This window comes from Pristiophorus japonicus, chromosome 16, assembly GCF_044704955.1.
Source record: "Pristiophorus japonicus isolate sPriJap1 chromosome 16, sPriJap1.hap1, whole genome shotgun sequence".
Taxonomy (NCBI): Eukaryota; Metazoa; Chordata; class Chondrichthyes; family Pristiophoridae; genus Pristiophorus; species Pristiophorus japonicus.
The window spans coordinates 3,963,973-3,978,715 of NC_091992.1; the positions used below are offsets into that span (position 1 = coordinate 3,963,973).

At 52.9% G+C, this 14,743-nt stretch overlaps 1 protein-coding gene across 1 annotated transcript in view; it reads right to left on the bottom strand.

The window, feature by feature from the left end:
* Nucleotides 1-857: 857 nt before the first annotated feature.
* Nucleotides 858-14,743, bottom strand: part of LOC139226269 (tricarboxylate transport protein, mitochondrial-like) — a 22,434-nt gene continuing 8,548 nt past the window's right edge. The window contains exons 4-9 of the mRNA XM_070856902.1: nucleotides 12,578-12,716; nucleotides 9,489-9,573; nucleotides 7,309-7,413; nucleotides 6,242-6,357; nucleotides 3,780-3,853; nucleotides 858-3,683 (exon numbers count right to left, since the gene is read on the bottom strand). Coding sequence (XP_070713003.1) covers nucleotides 3,569-3,683; nucleotides 3,780-3,853; nucleotides 6,242-6,357; nucleotides 7,309-7,413; nucleotides 9,489-9,573; nucleotides 12,578-12,716 — 634 coding nt within the window. The 3' untranslated portion in view covers nucleotides 858-3,568. The remainder of the gene's footprint in view (nucleotides 3,684-3,779; nucleotides 3,854-6,241; nucleotides 6,358-7,308; nucleotides 7,414-9,488; nucleotides 9,574-12,577; nucleotides 12,717-14,743) is intronic.

A 14,743-nucleotide genomic window follows, 5' to 3' on the forward strand; every position in this document is an offset into this window, starting at 1 on the left:
CACTGTCGGAGGGGCGGTACTGAGGGAGCACCGCGCTGTCGGAGGGGCGGTGGAGCGCTGCACTGTCGGAGGGGCGGTACTGAGGGAGCGCCGCACTGTCGGAGGGGCGGTACTGAGGGAGCGCCGCACTGTCGGAGGGGCGGTACTGAGGGAGCACCGCGCTGTCGGAGGGGCGGTGGAGCGCTGCACTGTCGGAGGGGCGGTACTGAGGGAGCGCCGCACTGTCGGAGGGGCGGTACTGAGGGAGCGCCGCACTGTCGGAGCTGCCGTCTTTCTGATGAGACGTTAAACTGGAGCCCTCTCAGTTGAGCATAAAAGATCGCACAGCGGCTATTTGAAGAGCAGAGCAGTTGTCCCAGGTGCTGTACACAAAATGGCTGCCGTGTTGCCTACATTACAACAGTGACTACACTTCGAAAGTACTTCATTGACCGTGATGCACTTTGGGACGTCCCGAGGGTGTGAGAGGCGCTATAGAAATGCAGAAGTCCTTTCTTTCTTTAGACTACCACACTCCTTATGACCCCTTGTCTTTGAGCCCTGCACCGCACCGATCCACTTTCCTGGGCCAATTTTCACAATGAACCAGTTGAGATGAAGGGTCTCCCTGGAAACGTTAGCTCGCCTCCTGTTCATCCACTACCTCAGCGTTTGCTGTTTTAACCTTGGCAGATTTGTGGCACTTGTGGTTTGTGTGTTGTGCAGGTCGCCCTCGGCTCCTTACATCAGCAGCACTTTCAAAGCAACGTTGCCGCCTGGAACCCCTAACCTTAACACACAAGCAAGGGCTCCCGTCACAGAAGCACCACAGGCTCACACTGGCTCATTCCAACCGCACCGCTTTAATAATGTGTATGTTTAGCAACAATATCGAATAACATTTCAGATATTCACGGGCCATAATGTTATTTATTGTATACCCAACGCAAGGTTAACAGCACAACAGCAATACCCCGGGAACATCATTACCTTCAAGTCACAAACCACCCGGACTTGGATATCCATCTCCCCGTTCCCCGACCGTCGCTGGGACAATGCACTTCCCCTAACCCCACTGTGGGGGCATCAACAACACGGGGACTCAGCTGCTCCAGGACAAAGGCCGGCACCTTGTCAGGGCACAAGGGACATCCAATCTGCACGGCCTTCCCAGCAACGCCCACGTTCCCAGGACAACGCCATGGAATACTGTTCGTTAAAGTGTTGGTCGCTCTTCATTTGCCAAGTGAGAATTTAAAAAGATATTTCTTATAAAGAAATAAATTAAAATAAATTCACAAGAGGAGCCGTTCCCCCGATAACCTCAGCAGAGCGGGGCCACCGTTACCATACCCGGAACCCGCCCATACCCCGCGGGCAAGCCTTTACCATACCCGGAACCCGCCCATACCCCGCGGGCAAGCCTTTACCATACCCGGAACCCGCCCATACCCCGCGGGCAAGCCTTTACCATACCCGGAACCCGCCCATACCCCGCGGGCAAGCCTTTACCATACCCGGAACCCGCCCATATCCCGCGGGCAAGCCTTTACCATACCCGGAACCCGCCCATACCCCGCGGGCAAGCCTTTACCATACCCGGAACCCGCCCATACCCCACGGGGAAGCCTTTACCATACCCGGAACCCGCCCATACCCCGCGGGCAAGCCTTTACCATACCCTGAACCCGCCCTTACCCCGCGGGACCACCTTTACCATACCCTGAACCCGCGGGCAAGCCTTTACCATACCCGGAACCCGCCCTTACTCCCCGAGACCACCTTTACCATACCCGGAACCCGACTTTGCTCCCCGGGCAAGCCTTTACCATACCCGTAACCCGCCCTTAGCCCGCAGGACCACCGTTACCATACCCGGAACCTGCCCTTACTCTCCGGGCAAGCGTGCAGGACGGTGAGGAGATGAATGAAGGGGCTGTACGATTTCACGGCTGCTAGTGTTGTAGAGTCCAAGGTGATTGGCCGGGTGCTGTGGCAGGCTTAATAATCCAAGACAACAACTTGAGTTTATATAGCGCCTTTAATGTAATGAAACGTCCCTTGGCGCTTCACAGGAGTGTTATAAGACAAAGGAATTTGACACCGAGCCGCATAAGGAGAAGGTAGGGTTTAAGGGGCGTCTTGAAGGAGGAAAGAGAGGTCGAGAGGCGGGGAGGTTTAGGCAGGGGGGCAGGGAGTTCCAGAGCTTGGGGCCCAGGCAACAGAAGGCACGGCCACCGATGGTGGATGCTCAAGAGACCAGAATTTGAGGAGCGTAGACATCTTGGGGGTTGTGGGACTGAAGGAGGGTACAGAGAGAGCGGGAGCGGGAGGGGGAGGGGGAGGGGGAGCGGGAGGGGGAGCTTGGTTGTGTTTGCCCTACATGGAACACGCACTCATTCCCTGCAGGGACCCCCCTCCGTGGGCCAAGCCCAGCGACCGTGCGTGCAAGTTGGGAACAGCCGATGTTGAGGGGCGCCCCCAGTGTATGTTGGGCATTGCAGGGAGTGTACCCGGAGGGTTCCCCGGAATATAACCGTGAAACCCGTGCAGCTCAGCGGCACGGACCGTGACACCGCTGCTCGTCCAGTGACGGGCTCAGCGACATGGCAACCCGTCCTGGTGCCCTCGGTGGGCCAGACTGCTTGGGTCAGGCGCCTGCACAACCCGTCTGGCGCACGTCTGGGATTACTGAGCCTGCCACGGCGGATCCTGGCCCTGAGCCTTCCCATCGCCTGGCCATCCCTCACAGGGATGGATTTCCCGGCATCTCTCCACCTTCACCGACTGCGCACAACAAACACGGTCCGTGCGGGAACCACAGCCTTGGAGAGGGCAGTGTAGCCGGAGCACATGCACTTCGGCCTTAAACACAGGGCAGGCTGGCCTGTGGGACGGACCCAACTCCAATTCTATAAATATTAAATTAAATATGCACAATAATTATATATTTTAAAAACTGTACCCTGAGGATTCAGGAAAACTACCTGTAAACAAACACCGGACGTCCTTTAAGGATGTGTGTTCAAGAAGATATTTTTCCAACATACTTGGCTGGACTTTTGTTTTTAAAAAAGTAACAGCGCTGGCACTGCGTGCTGCCGAGGTAATCGGCTTAATCCCAACAGAGCTGTGTCTCAGCCTGGATTCACACGCTGGCTCACCCCCAGCCCCTGGGATCCAGCTCTACAATTAGCAAAGTATCCCCCAAAAAAAGGGTGAAAGAACGGGAACACTCTGCAAACTCGCGCCTCCCCTAAAGCGGGGCACACCCCAGACCCTCCAAAACAGGCGGCAAACAGGGGCCAATGACAACATTGGCACCTGCCCTCTACAATCGGACAGCCTGAGGCATTTCTCAAAGCACCTCGGGAGTATAAACCCCCCACACACACACACACGCACACAACTTTCACAGTCGCTAAGGCAGTTTTGGGTTACCCAGACTGATGATAATGAGTCCATTTTATCTTGCTCACGATGCACATCTCTGGCTAGTGGAGTGGATTCGAACAGCTGGCCTAGATGGTGCAATACCGAACGTCAGAGAGAGAGAGACGGACTGTGCAGGGCAGGTACAGACTCTTCCTTAGTCAGTCTTCCAGACCCTGTTGAGAATGTGGACGACCTCCTCGTAAATGACGAAGACAATGGCCACGTCGAGACACACTCTGCCCAAGCGAGGAATCGTCCCTTTGTAAAACCTGCAGCACACAAGGGAATGGCTTCATAGCATAAACACAGGGGCTTGTGGGCTCACACAATCCAGATCGGGGGGAGTTTAACGGCTCACTACTTACGCAAAGAGCCCCTCGTTTTTAAGGATCTGACGCACACAATCCAGCGTGTTCCTGTACTTGTAGGATTCGAGGCCCTGCAACAAAATGAAAATGGGAGCCTAGAGATTGCCCAAATACTCCGGGCAGCAATACACACCGCGGTAAACACAGACAGACTTGCATTTCTATAGCGCCTTTCACCACCACCACCGGACGTCCCAAAGCGCTTTACAGCCAATAAAGTACTTTTTGAAGTGTAGTCACTGTTGTAATGTGGGAAACACTGCAACCAATTTGTGCACAGCAAGCTCCCACAAACGGTAATGAGTTAAATCACCAGATAATCTGTTTTAGTGATGTTGTTTGAAGGATAAACTCCGGGGAGAACTCCCCTGCTCTTATTCAAAATAGTGCCATGGAATCTTTTAGATACACGAGGGGGCAGACGGGGCCTTGGTTTAATGTTTGATCTAAAAAGGCAGCACCTCCGACAGTGCGGCGCTCCCTCAGTACTGCCCCTCCGACAGTGCGGCGCTCCCTCAGTACTGCCCCTCCGACAGTACGGCGCTCCCTCAGTACTGCCCCTCCGACATTGCGGCGTTCCCTCAGTACCGCCCCTCCGACAGTGCGGCGCTCCCTCAGTACTGCCCCTCCGACAGTGCGGCGCTCCCTCAGTACTGCCCCTCCGACAGTGCGGCGCTCCCTCAGTACTGCCCCTCCGACAGTGCGGCGCTCCCTCAGTACTGCCCCTCCGACAGTGCGGCGCTCCCTCAGTACTGCCCCTCCGACAGTGCGGCGCTCCCTCAGTACTGCCCCTCCAACAGTGCGGCGCTCCCTCAGTACTGCCCCTCCGACAGTGCGGCGCTCCCTCAGTACTGCCCCTCCAACAGTGCGGCGCTCCCTCAGTACTGCCCCTCCGACACTGCGGCGCTCCCTCAGCACTGCACTGGGAGAGTCAGCATGGAACATGTGCTCAAGTTGGGGGGGGGTTGGGGGAGATGAGGAGCACAGATGGATGAAGTATTCTCAGCTTTATGCAAATAATTAAAATATTCGAGGTGTAACTTCCTCCCCCCCCCCTTTCCAGGACACTGAACTATAATGGTGGCAGTGGTAGATTAAGTGTCAAGGAATGTCTCGCTGAAATGGCACAGGGCTATAGTCCAGACCACACACTGAGCACTGCCTCCAGCTCAGGTCATTGTGACACGAGGGAGAAGGTCACACCCAAAAGCCACCGAGCAGACTGATTGTTGGCACCAGAGTTCCAGGAGGAGACAGGGGAAGTGGCAGCTGTTTAGCCTGGATGAGCGTCGAGTGAGAGGGCGCCTTGTTGTGGTGTATTAGATAGTAAACAGTGTGGGAAAGGGAAAATCTGGAACACTGCTTCAAGCTGCACACTCGGAGAAGTTTCAAACTGTGGAGAGGACGGACGTCGGAAGTTATTCACAGAGGGCGTGATGAAAACCTGGAACAGATTTCTGGATAGGGGAGTGGAAGCGATAAAACTCGGAAGCAGCGAATAGAAACAGACGCAGTGATGGGGGGGGCTGTAGGTTCTCTTTGATTCAATGAGGAAGGATAGTCCTGACCTGGATCGACCTCGTGAGCTGATGGCCGGATGTACAGAAGGGGTTTTTCATGTACCTCAAAATGGAGGATCCCACTGGAGCTGTGAACCTGCCTTCCGTCTTTCAGAAACCGAACGGTCTGGTGCGCGATTGGGAGAGGATTTCTAGACGGGATATCAAAGCCGCCCGACCCCATTGGTTTGAGGCCAGGGGCCATTTTAACCCGAGGCTCACTGGCCTCCCCCCGGCAAAGCTGGCCATCTGAAAGGGGCAGAAGGAGTGAGCTAGCCGGCTTCAGGCAGGTTCGGAGGCCATAGGGGGGGGGGAAGGGGCAGCAGGTAGTTGGGGGTGGGGGGGGGCAGGGGCAGTGCAGACTGGCCTCATTGGGCTCTGAGACACACCTATTTACATTAGGAGCGTCTCTTCTTCCCCGCCAGGCTGCACCAAGTGGTGGGCACCCAAATCACTCGGCGGTGAAAATTCCCTCGGGTCTGAGTGACATCACTGGCACCCGATTAGAATGCATTAATGAGATCCCCGCCGGAGTCAGGCAGGGCTCAAAGCCGCTGAAGGAAAGGGCCCGGTTACGGTCGCGGCCATCGAGTGGGAACGGTGGCGGTAAGTTCCTAGTGCCGGTTTTACCAGCGTGTCCGGATTCTCCCTGCCGGACAGGGTGGATTACAATCCCGAACACCCCCACCGCCAATTAATTTGGGATTTCCCACATTACAGCAGTGACCACACTTCTCAAGCACTTCATTGGCTGGCATGCGCTTTGAGATGTCCAGAGGTTGTGAAAGGCGCTATACAAATGCTAGACTTGGGGTTTTTTTTTTTGCAGCACGCTTAAGCATTTTAATCTGCGACGGCACCGATCCCTTACAGGCCTCATCGCAATATACCGCTTCTCACCTGCATCCTCGTCTTCACCACATCCAGGGGGGTGTTGCCGAAGACACTGGCTGCCCCAGCACTGGCTCCGAACGCAGCCGTAACAAAGGGATTGATTGATTTACCGGGGTCGTTGCCTGCAAGTAGAGAAGGCATCATCGATCTGACTCAAACTGTAACATATCAGCGATCCAAGGCCCAGCGTGGATTTGCTCGGGCGCCCCACGTCTGAGCACCCTCCTGGGCAACAGCAGCAAAAGTGAGGCGGGAGGGCCGAGAATGTTCCTGCGGTCTGGTTTCCACGGCAACGCGTTATCTGCAGCGCCTGCAGGCCTCTGGGCCTTGGTGGAAACCCTTGGAAAGGTAAAGGGGGCGGATATCAGGCACCGTCCTCCCCGCTGTATCCGGGGAACCAGCATTCCCCCAGCGCCCCCCCCTCTCCCCAATGGGTAAGATGGGAACCGGCATTCCCCCAGCGCCCCCCCCTCTCCCCCAATGGGTAAAGGGGATGGGAACCGGCATTCCCCCAGCACCCCCCCCCCCCCCCCAATGGGTAAGATGGGAACCGGCATTCCCCCAGCGCACCCCTCCCCCCCCACCAATGGGTAAAGGGGACGGGAACTGGCATTCCCCCAGCGCCCGCCCCCAATGGATAAAGGGGACAGGAACCGGCATTCCCCCAGCGCCCCCCCCCCCCCCCCCCCAATGGGTAAGATTGGAACCGGCATTCCCCCAGCGCCCCCCCCCCACCAATGGGTAAAGGGGACGGGAACCGGCATTCCCCCAGCACCCCCCCAATGGGTAAGATGGGAACCGGCATTCCCCCAGCCCCCCCCCCCCACCAATGGGTAAAGGGGACGGGAACCGGCATTCCCCCAGCGCCCCCCCACCAATGGGTAAAAGGGACGGGAACCGGCATTCCCCCAGCGCCCCCCCCCCCCCCCCCCCACCAATGGGTAAAGGGAACCGGCATTCCCCCAGCGCCCCCTCCCCCCCCAATGGGTAAAAGGGACGGGAACTGGCATTCCCCCAGCGCCTGCCCCCAATGGATAAAGGAGATGGGATGATGTCCATCTCCGGACACTCACCTTTGTACCAATTGCGTAGCCCAGTCATCACAAAGAAGCGGATGGCCTGGTTTGTGCCTTGTTTGAGGACAGTGGCCGTCACTCCCTGGTACGTTCCCCGAAGACCTGAAAGCAGAAACATTAAAGACCCTCAGCGAGAGATTGGCGAGAACCTCAATTATCGCCGAATAAACAGTGTTTGTTTGGGGGGGGGGGGGGGAGGCTGTTCTCCCTTGCTCTCCCTGCTCACCCCCCAGGAACACACTGACTCGGTCAGGCCACAGTGGTCCTCAGTACCTTGACTCTTGGACCCGCGAGCAGAGTTGCCCAGTAGGTCAGCCACTCGCCACACGTGCCTGACTGGGAATCCCGATGGGGCGGATTGCATTCCTGATCAGTAAAACACGAGTCAGACACCAGCGCTGGTCACATGATCGATACTCCTAATCGCACGGTGTGCGCGTGTGAACTTTAACCTTTCTGTGGGTTTGTGGGTAAAATGGAGGGGGGGAAAGGCCGAGAGAGCGAGTGTGCTTTGATCGTTGGGGAAGCTTTACCCCCTCGGTCACTGAGCGGCGGGAGATGTTTGTTCAGCAAATATCCCCGTCTGAACCACATTTACCCTCCATCGCCAGCGAGGCAGTTTCTGCTACAAACAGTGCGTGCGGCTAAAACAGTGTCGCCATAGCAACACCTGGGGCTGGTCAGCGATTCCTATTGGATGACTCGGGCCTGGGCAGTGAATGCGGGTTGGGTTCTGTGGCTAGAGGGTCTTGTGATTGAATCTGGGCAGGGGTAGTGTAGGCTTCCGAGGCAGGTACAGATAGCGTCGTGCACTGGCGATGATCCTGGACTGGCAAGCCAGAGGGTGCAAGTTCCCATCCCACCATAAAATGATTAAAACCCGGTTCATTAGTACCCTTCAGCCACCCTGATGGGCAACTCCAGTCCAATATTATGCTGACCTATAACCCCAGGGTCTAGGAATGGGCAATAAATACTGCTGCATCCCAAGAAGGGATAATACAGGAGACTGCAGGGACTGTGTGTAGTACTCGCCTTATTGTTCGCTTCTGGCAATTAAAAGCAAAATGAAGAGGGACTTGCTCTCTCTCGGGCTATTCGACGGTTTCTCTAAAATTGAGGATAGGCCTGCAATTCTCCTGAAAGCTGCCCTTCAGTCTGGTTTCTGACCAGCTCACAACACGAAGAGCTCCTTTTCCTTCTTCTCCCGAGGGTTCCCAACTCTGGTTGGATGTATTCCCGGAGGAACCATCACATCACCTCCCGCCTTGCTACAACTGTACAGGGCCCTGGTGAGACCGCACCTGGAGTACTGGGCACAGTCTCGGTCTCCGTATCTAAGGAAGGATATACTTGCCTTGGAGGCAGTGCAACGGGGGTTCACTGGATTGATTCCTGGGATGAGAGGGCTGTCTTATGATGAGAGTTTGTGTAGAATGGGCCGATATTCTCTGGAGTTTAGAAGAAAGATTGGTGATCGCATTGAAACATATCAGATTCTGAGGGGGATTGACAGGGTAGATGCAGGGAGGGTGTTTCCCCCGGGCTGGAGAGTCGAGAATTAGGGGGCACAGTCTCAGGATAAGGGGTCGACTATTTAAAACTGAGAAGAGGAGGAATTTCTTCACTCAGAGGGTTGGGAACCTTTGGAATTCTCTGCCCCATGGGGCTGTAGATACAGAGTCTCTGAATATATTCAAGTCTGAGATCAAGATATTTTTGGACTCTAGGGGAATCAAGCGATATGGGGATCGTGCAGGAAAGTGGAGTTGATGATCAGCCATGATCTTATTGAATGGCCGACTCCTGCTCCTAATTCTTATGTTCTTCAACCATCGCACCCAGTCGAACAGCCCCTTCCCCACCTCCAATATTTTTATAATTAATAAACACAAGTGTTCAAAGAAAATGAAAAACAAACACAATTTGCTCACAGCCGTGCCCGGGAGATGAATCTTTAAATCACGGAGACCCTAGGGCAATCCCACCCATTGCGTCGCTAATCCCAGTCACTCTGATCCGTCTCTTCCCCCTCGCTTGGTTTTCACAAGGAACAGGAGCAGGAGTGGGCCGTAGGGCCCCCTCGAACCTGCTCTGTGCAATTCTCCGGAGAAAGGCTCCTTGCAACAAGACCTGGCTCTTGCTCCCTTGATGCACCTCCTAGTCGAGGGGCCTACCTTGTTCTCGAATAATCTCCCGGAGACCATGGAAAAACCCATGGTATTTGGGATTAGGCGAGCACTGGTCATGAATAAACTTCACCTAGAAGAGCAAACACAGAAAGGTATTCAAATACTCTTCAACAGTAAACAGAGATACTCGAGGGGATTGAGACATAGGACTGTTACTTTATATATAAAGACTGAGACATGGGCTATATCACAAAGGAAATTGATAGCAGTGGGAAGAGATACAGGTTATAGCACGCAGTGTATAGAAACATAGTATAGAAACATAGAAATTAGGTGCAGGAGCAGGCCATTTGGTCCTTCGAGCCTGCACCGCCATTCAATAAGATCATGGCTGATCATTCAACCTCAGTACCTCTTTCCTGCTTTCTCTCCATACCTCTTGATCCCTTTGGCCGTAAGGGCCATATCTAACTACCTTTTGAATATATCTAACGAACTGGCCTCAACAACTTTCTGCGGTAGAGAATTCCACAGGTTCACCACTCTGAGTGAAGAGGTTTTTCCTCATCTCGGTCCTAAATGGCTTACGCCTTATTCTTAGACTGTGACCCCTGGTTCTGGAACTCCCCAGTAAAGGGAACATTCTTCCTGCATCTAACCTGCCCAATCCTATCAGAATTTTATATGTTTCTATGAGATCCCCTCTCATTCTTCTGAACTCCAGTGGATACAAGCCCAGTCGATCCAGTCTCTCCTCATATGTCAGTCCTGCCATCCCGGGAATCAGTCTGGTGAATCTTCGCTGTACTCCCTCAATAGCAAGAATGTCCTTCCTTAGATTAGGAGACCAAAACTGAACACAATATTCAAGGTGTGGCCTCACCAAGGCCCTGTACAACTGCAGTAACATCTCCCTGCCCCTGTACTCAAATTCCCTCGCTATGAAGGCCAACATACCATTTGCCTTCTTCACCACCTGCTGTACCTGCATGCCAACCTTCAGTGACTGATGAATCAGGACACCCAGGTCTCATTGCACCTCCCCTTTTCCTAATCTGTCACCATTCAGATAATATTCTGTCTTCCTGTTTTGGCCACCAAAGTGGATAACCTCACATTTATCCACATCATACTGCATCTGCCATGCATTTGCCCACACACCTAACCTGTCCAAGTCACCCTGCAGCCTCTTAGCATCCTCTTCACAACTCACATCGCCACCCAGCTTAGTGTCATCTGCAAACTTGGGAGATATTACATTCAATTCCTTCATCTAAATCATTAATGTATATTGTAAAGAGCTGGGGTCCCAGCACTGAGCCCTGCGGCACCCCACTGGTCACTGCCTGCCATTCTGAAAAGGACCCGTTTATTCCGACTCTCTGCTTCCTGTCTGCCAACCAGTTCTCTATCCATGTCAAGACATTACCCCTAATACCATGTGCTTTAATTTTGCACACTAATCTCTTGTGTGGGACCTTGTCAAAAGCCTTTTAAAAGTCCAAATACACCACATCCACTGGTTCTCCCTTGTCCACTCTACAAGTTACATCCTCAAAAAATTCCAGAAGATTTGTCAAGCATGATTTCCCTTTCATAAATCCATGCTGACTTGGACCGATCCTGTCACTGCTTTCCAAATGCGCTGCTATTTCATCTTTAATAATTGATTCCAACATTTTCCCCACCACCGATGTCAGGCTAACCGGTCTATAATTCCGTTTTCTCTCTCCCTCCTTTTTTAAAAAGTGGTGTTACCTGAGCTACCCTCCAGTCCATAGGAACTGATCCAGAGTCAATAGAATGTTGGAAAATGATCACCAATGCATCCACTATTTCTAGGGCCACTTCCTTAAGTACTCTGGGATGCAGCCTATCAGGCCCTGGGGATTTATCGGCCTTCAATCCCATCAATTTCCCTAACATCATTTCCTGACTAATAAAGATTTCCTTCAGTTCCTCCTTTTCGCTAGACTCTCGAACCCCTAGTATTCCCGGAAGGTTATTTGTGTCTTCCTTAGTGAAGACAGATCCAAAGTATTTGTTCAATTGGTCTGCCATTTCTTTGTTCCCCATTATAAATTCACCTGATTCTGACTGCAAAGGACCTACGTTGGTCTTCACTAATCTTTTTCTCTTCACATATCTATAGAAGTTTTTATGTTCCCAGCAAGCTTCCTCTCATACTCTATTTCCCCCCTCCTAATTAGGCCCTTTGTCCTCTGCTGAATTCTAAATTTCTCCCAGTCCTCAGGTTTGCTGCTTTTTCTGGCCAATTTATATGCCTCTTCCTTGGAGTTAACACTATCCCTAATTTCCCTTGTTAGCCACGGTTGAGCTACCTTCCCCGTTTTATTTTTACTCCTGACAGGGATGTACAATTGTTGAAGTTAATCCATGGGATTTATAAATGTCTGCCATTGCCTATCCACTGTCAACCCTTTAAGTATTATTTGTCAGTCTATCCTAGCCAATTCACATCTCATACCATCGAAGTTACCTTTCCTTAAGTTCAGGACCCTAATCTCTGAATTAACACGGTCACTCTCCATCTTAATAAAGAATTCTACCATATTTTGGTCACTCTTCCCCAGGGGGCATCGCACAACAAGATTGCTAATTAGTTCTCTCTCATTACACAACATTTGGGGGCTGAGACACGGGTTATAGCACACAGTGTATCGCGGGTAGTATTTGGAGAGAAAGCAGGAAAGGGGTAGAAAGGGGTAAGGAAAGGGGTACTGAGGGAATGATCAGCCATGATGTTATTGAATGGTGGTGCAGGCTCGAAGGGCAGAATGGCCTGCTCCTGCACCTATTTTCTATGTTTCTATCTGGGGGCTGAGACACAGGTTATAGCACGCGGTGTATCGCAGGCAGTATCTGGGTGCTGAGACACGGGTTATATAGCACGCAGTGTGTAGTGGGCAGTATCTCGGCCGGAGTCTGTCTAACACAAGCCAAACTTTGTTTACAATGGTTAGCAGATTTACCAAAAAAAGTTTAGTTGAAATCATCCAGATTTTAAAATACATTCTTTTTAAGATTACTCCATATAATGACTCTCCCGTCACTCTCTCCTGACTTTTCACTCCCGAGCCTGGGTGAGCTGCCGAGCACGTACTACACATTACCTTTACTGTCTCCATGGGGCAGACGATCAGCACAGCCTCGGCTATGCCAGCTCCCAGGCCGCACAGCAGGCTCTGCTGGGCTGTCAGCTTCCTGTGCTCATCCACTATCTGGTTATTCAGGAATTGAAACATTCCAAACCTGCGGGGAAACGAGGATGGGCGGAAGAACATCAGTCAAGCCGTATCCAACCCCGGGGCAGCCTCATTTCTCTCAGTGCTGTCCGTGGGAGCTTGCTGTGCGCAAATTGGCTGCTGCGTGTCCCTGCAGCATAACACTGGCCACACTTCATGCTTCATTGGTTGCAACGCGCTCAGGGACATCCCGAGGATGTGAAAGTCTTTCTTTTCATTCCTTACACGGAGGTTTACTGAGTGACATTGACAGTCGGCCTGGCAACATTGCAGTGATGAGGGGAAGGATTTAGGATTCCCATGCCAGGGTGAGCAAGGTTGAGCGAGCTGAGGCTGTACCTGCCTCTAATGTACGGTTACAAAGCCGTCCATTCTTTGACCAGAAATTTCTAAAGTGTAACAGGGCAGCAATACGGTGAAGTGGCTCTGAGTGAAAAGTGATGGAGCTCCAGCTACCCTTTAATGAGCTTGTTCACCTGGGGCCAAACAAACACATTTCATGTCAACAAGTTAACATTCTCGTTACAGATATCGTCCACAATGACTTCAACCCACAAACGTTGCGATGTTTGAAAGCAGCGGTCCATAATGTGGAGGAATCAGCTAGCACGATTTTCAATGTACTCCCGCCGCCAGCAAAACAAACCTCAGAACTCAATGGTCCCAACCTGCCCTGCAGCCGAATTACCCTCTACTGTCAGCAAGGGCTCAGAGAGCAGCACTCTCTATCTCCCTCACCTCTCAGTCGCAAGGTTGTGGGTTCAAGTCCCACTCCAGAGATTTGAGCATAAAAATCTAGGCAGACACTCCAGTGCAGTGCTGAGGGAGCGCCGCACTGTCGGAGGGGCAGTGCTGAGGGAGCGCCGCGCTGTCGGAGGGGCAGTACTGAGGGAGTGCCGCGCTGTCGGAGGGGCAGTGCTGAGGGAGCGCCGCACTGTCGGAGGGGCAGTGCTGAGGGAGTGCCGCGCTGTCGGAGGGGCAGTACTGAGGGAGCGCCGCGCTGTCGGAGGGGCAGTGCTGAGGAAGCGCCGCGCTGTCGGAGGGGCAGTGCTGAGGGAGCGCCACGCTGTCGGAGGGGCAGTGCTGAGGGAGCCCTGCGATGTCGGAAGGGCAGTGCTGAAGGAGCCCTGCGCTGTCGGAAGGGCAGTGCTGAAGGAGCCCTGCGCTGTCGGAGGGGCAGTGCTGAGGGAGCCCTGCGATGTCGGAGGGGCAGTGCTGAGGGAGCGCCGCGCTGTCGGAGGGGCAGTGCTGAGGGAGCCCTGCGATGTTGGGAGTCTATCTCATAGTGTTCAGTGCGAATCCAAATATCTGGATTGCTCTGAACTTTACTACATTTGAACTCATAAGAACATAAGAATTAGGAGCAGGAATAGACCATTTGGCTCCTTGAGCCTGCTCTGCCATTCAAGAAGTTCATGGCTGATCTTGCACCTCAACTAGACTTTCCTGCACTATCCCCATATCCCTTTGGTTCCCGGTGAGTCCAAAAATCTATCGATCTTTGTCGAATATAATCAATGACTGAGCCTCCACAGCCCCCTGGGGCAGAGAATTCCAAAGATTCACCACCCTCTGAGTGAAGAAATTTCTCCGCATCTCAGTCCTAAATGGCCGATTTCAATGAGATCAAACAAAATTCTTACAGGGCTTGACAGGGTAGATGCAGGGAGGATGTTTCCTCTGGCTGGGGAGTCTCGAACCAGAGGTGTCAGTCTCAGGATAAGGGGTTTCTGACACTACAACAGTGACTACATTTCAAAACCACTTCACTGGCTGTAAAGCGCTTTGAAACGTGCTGAGGTCATGAAAGGCGCTATAGAAATGCAAGTCTTTCTTTTTTTTATCCTTCCCCGCTGTACCCACGGGCTGGCACTGTACAGACACCTGCTTTACTCAGTTTCTCGATGCTGCCATCTGCTGACATTTCCTCAGCGGTACAACCACGTCACATTGCCAAATAAATCATTCCGAGACACATTCACTCTGATTCAGACCTTGGTACTGATCTCAGGAGGGAGGGCCGTCTGTGTCTGG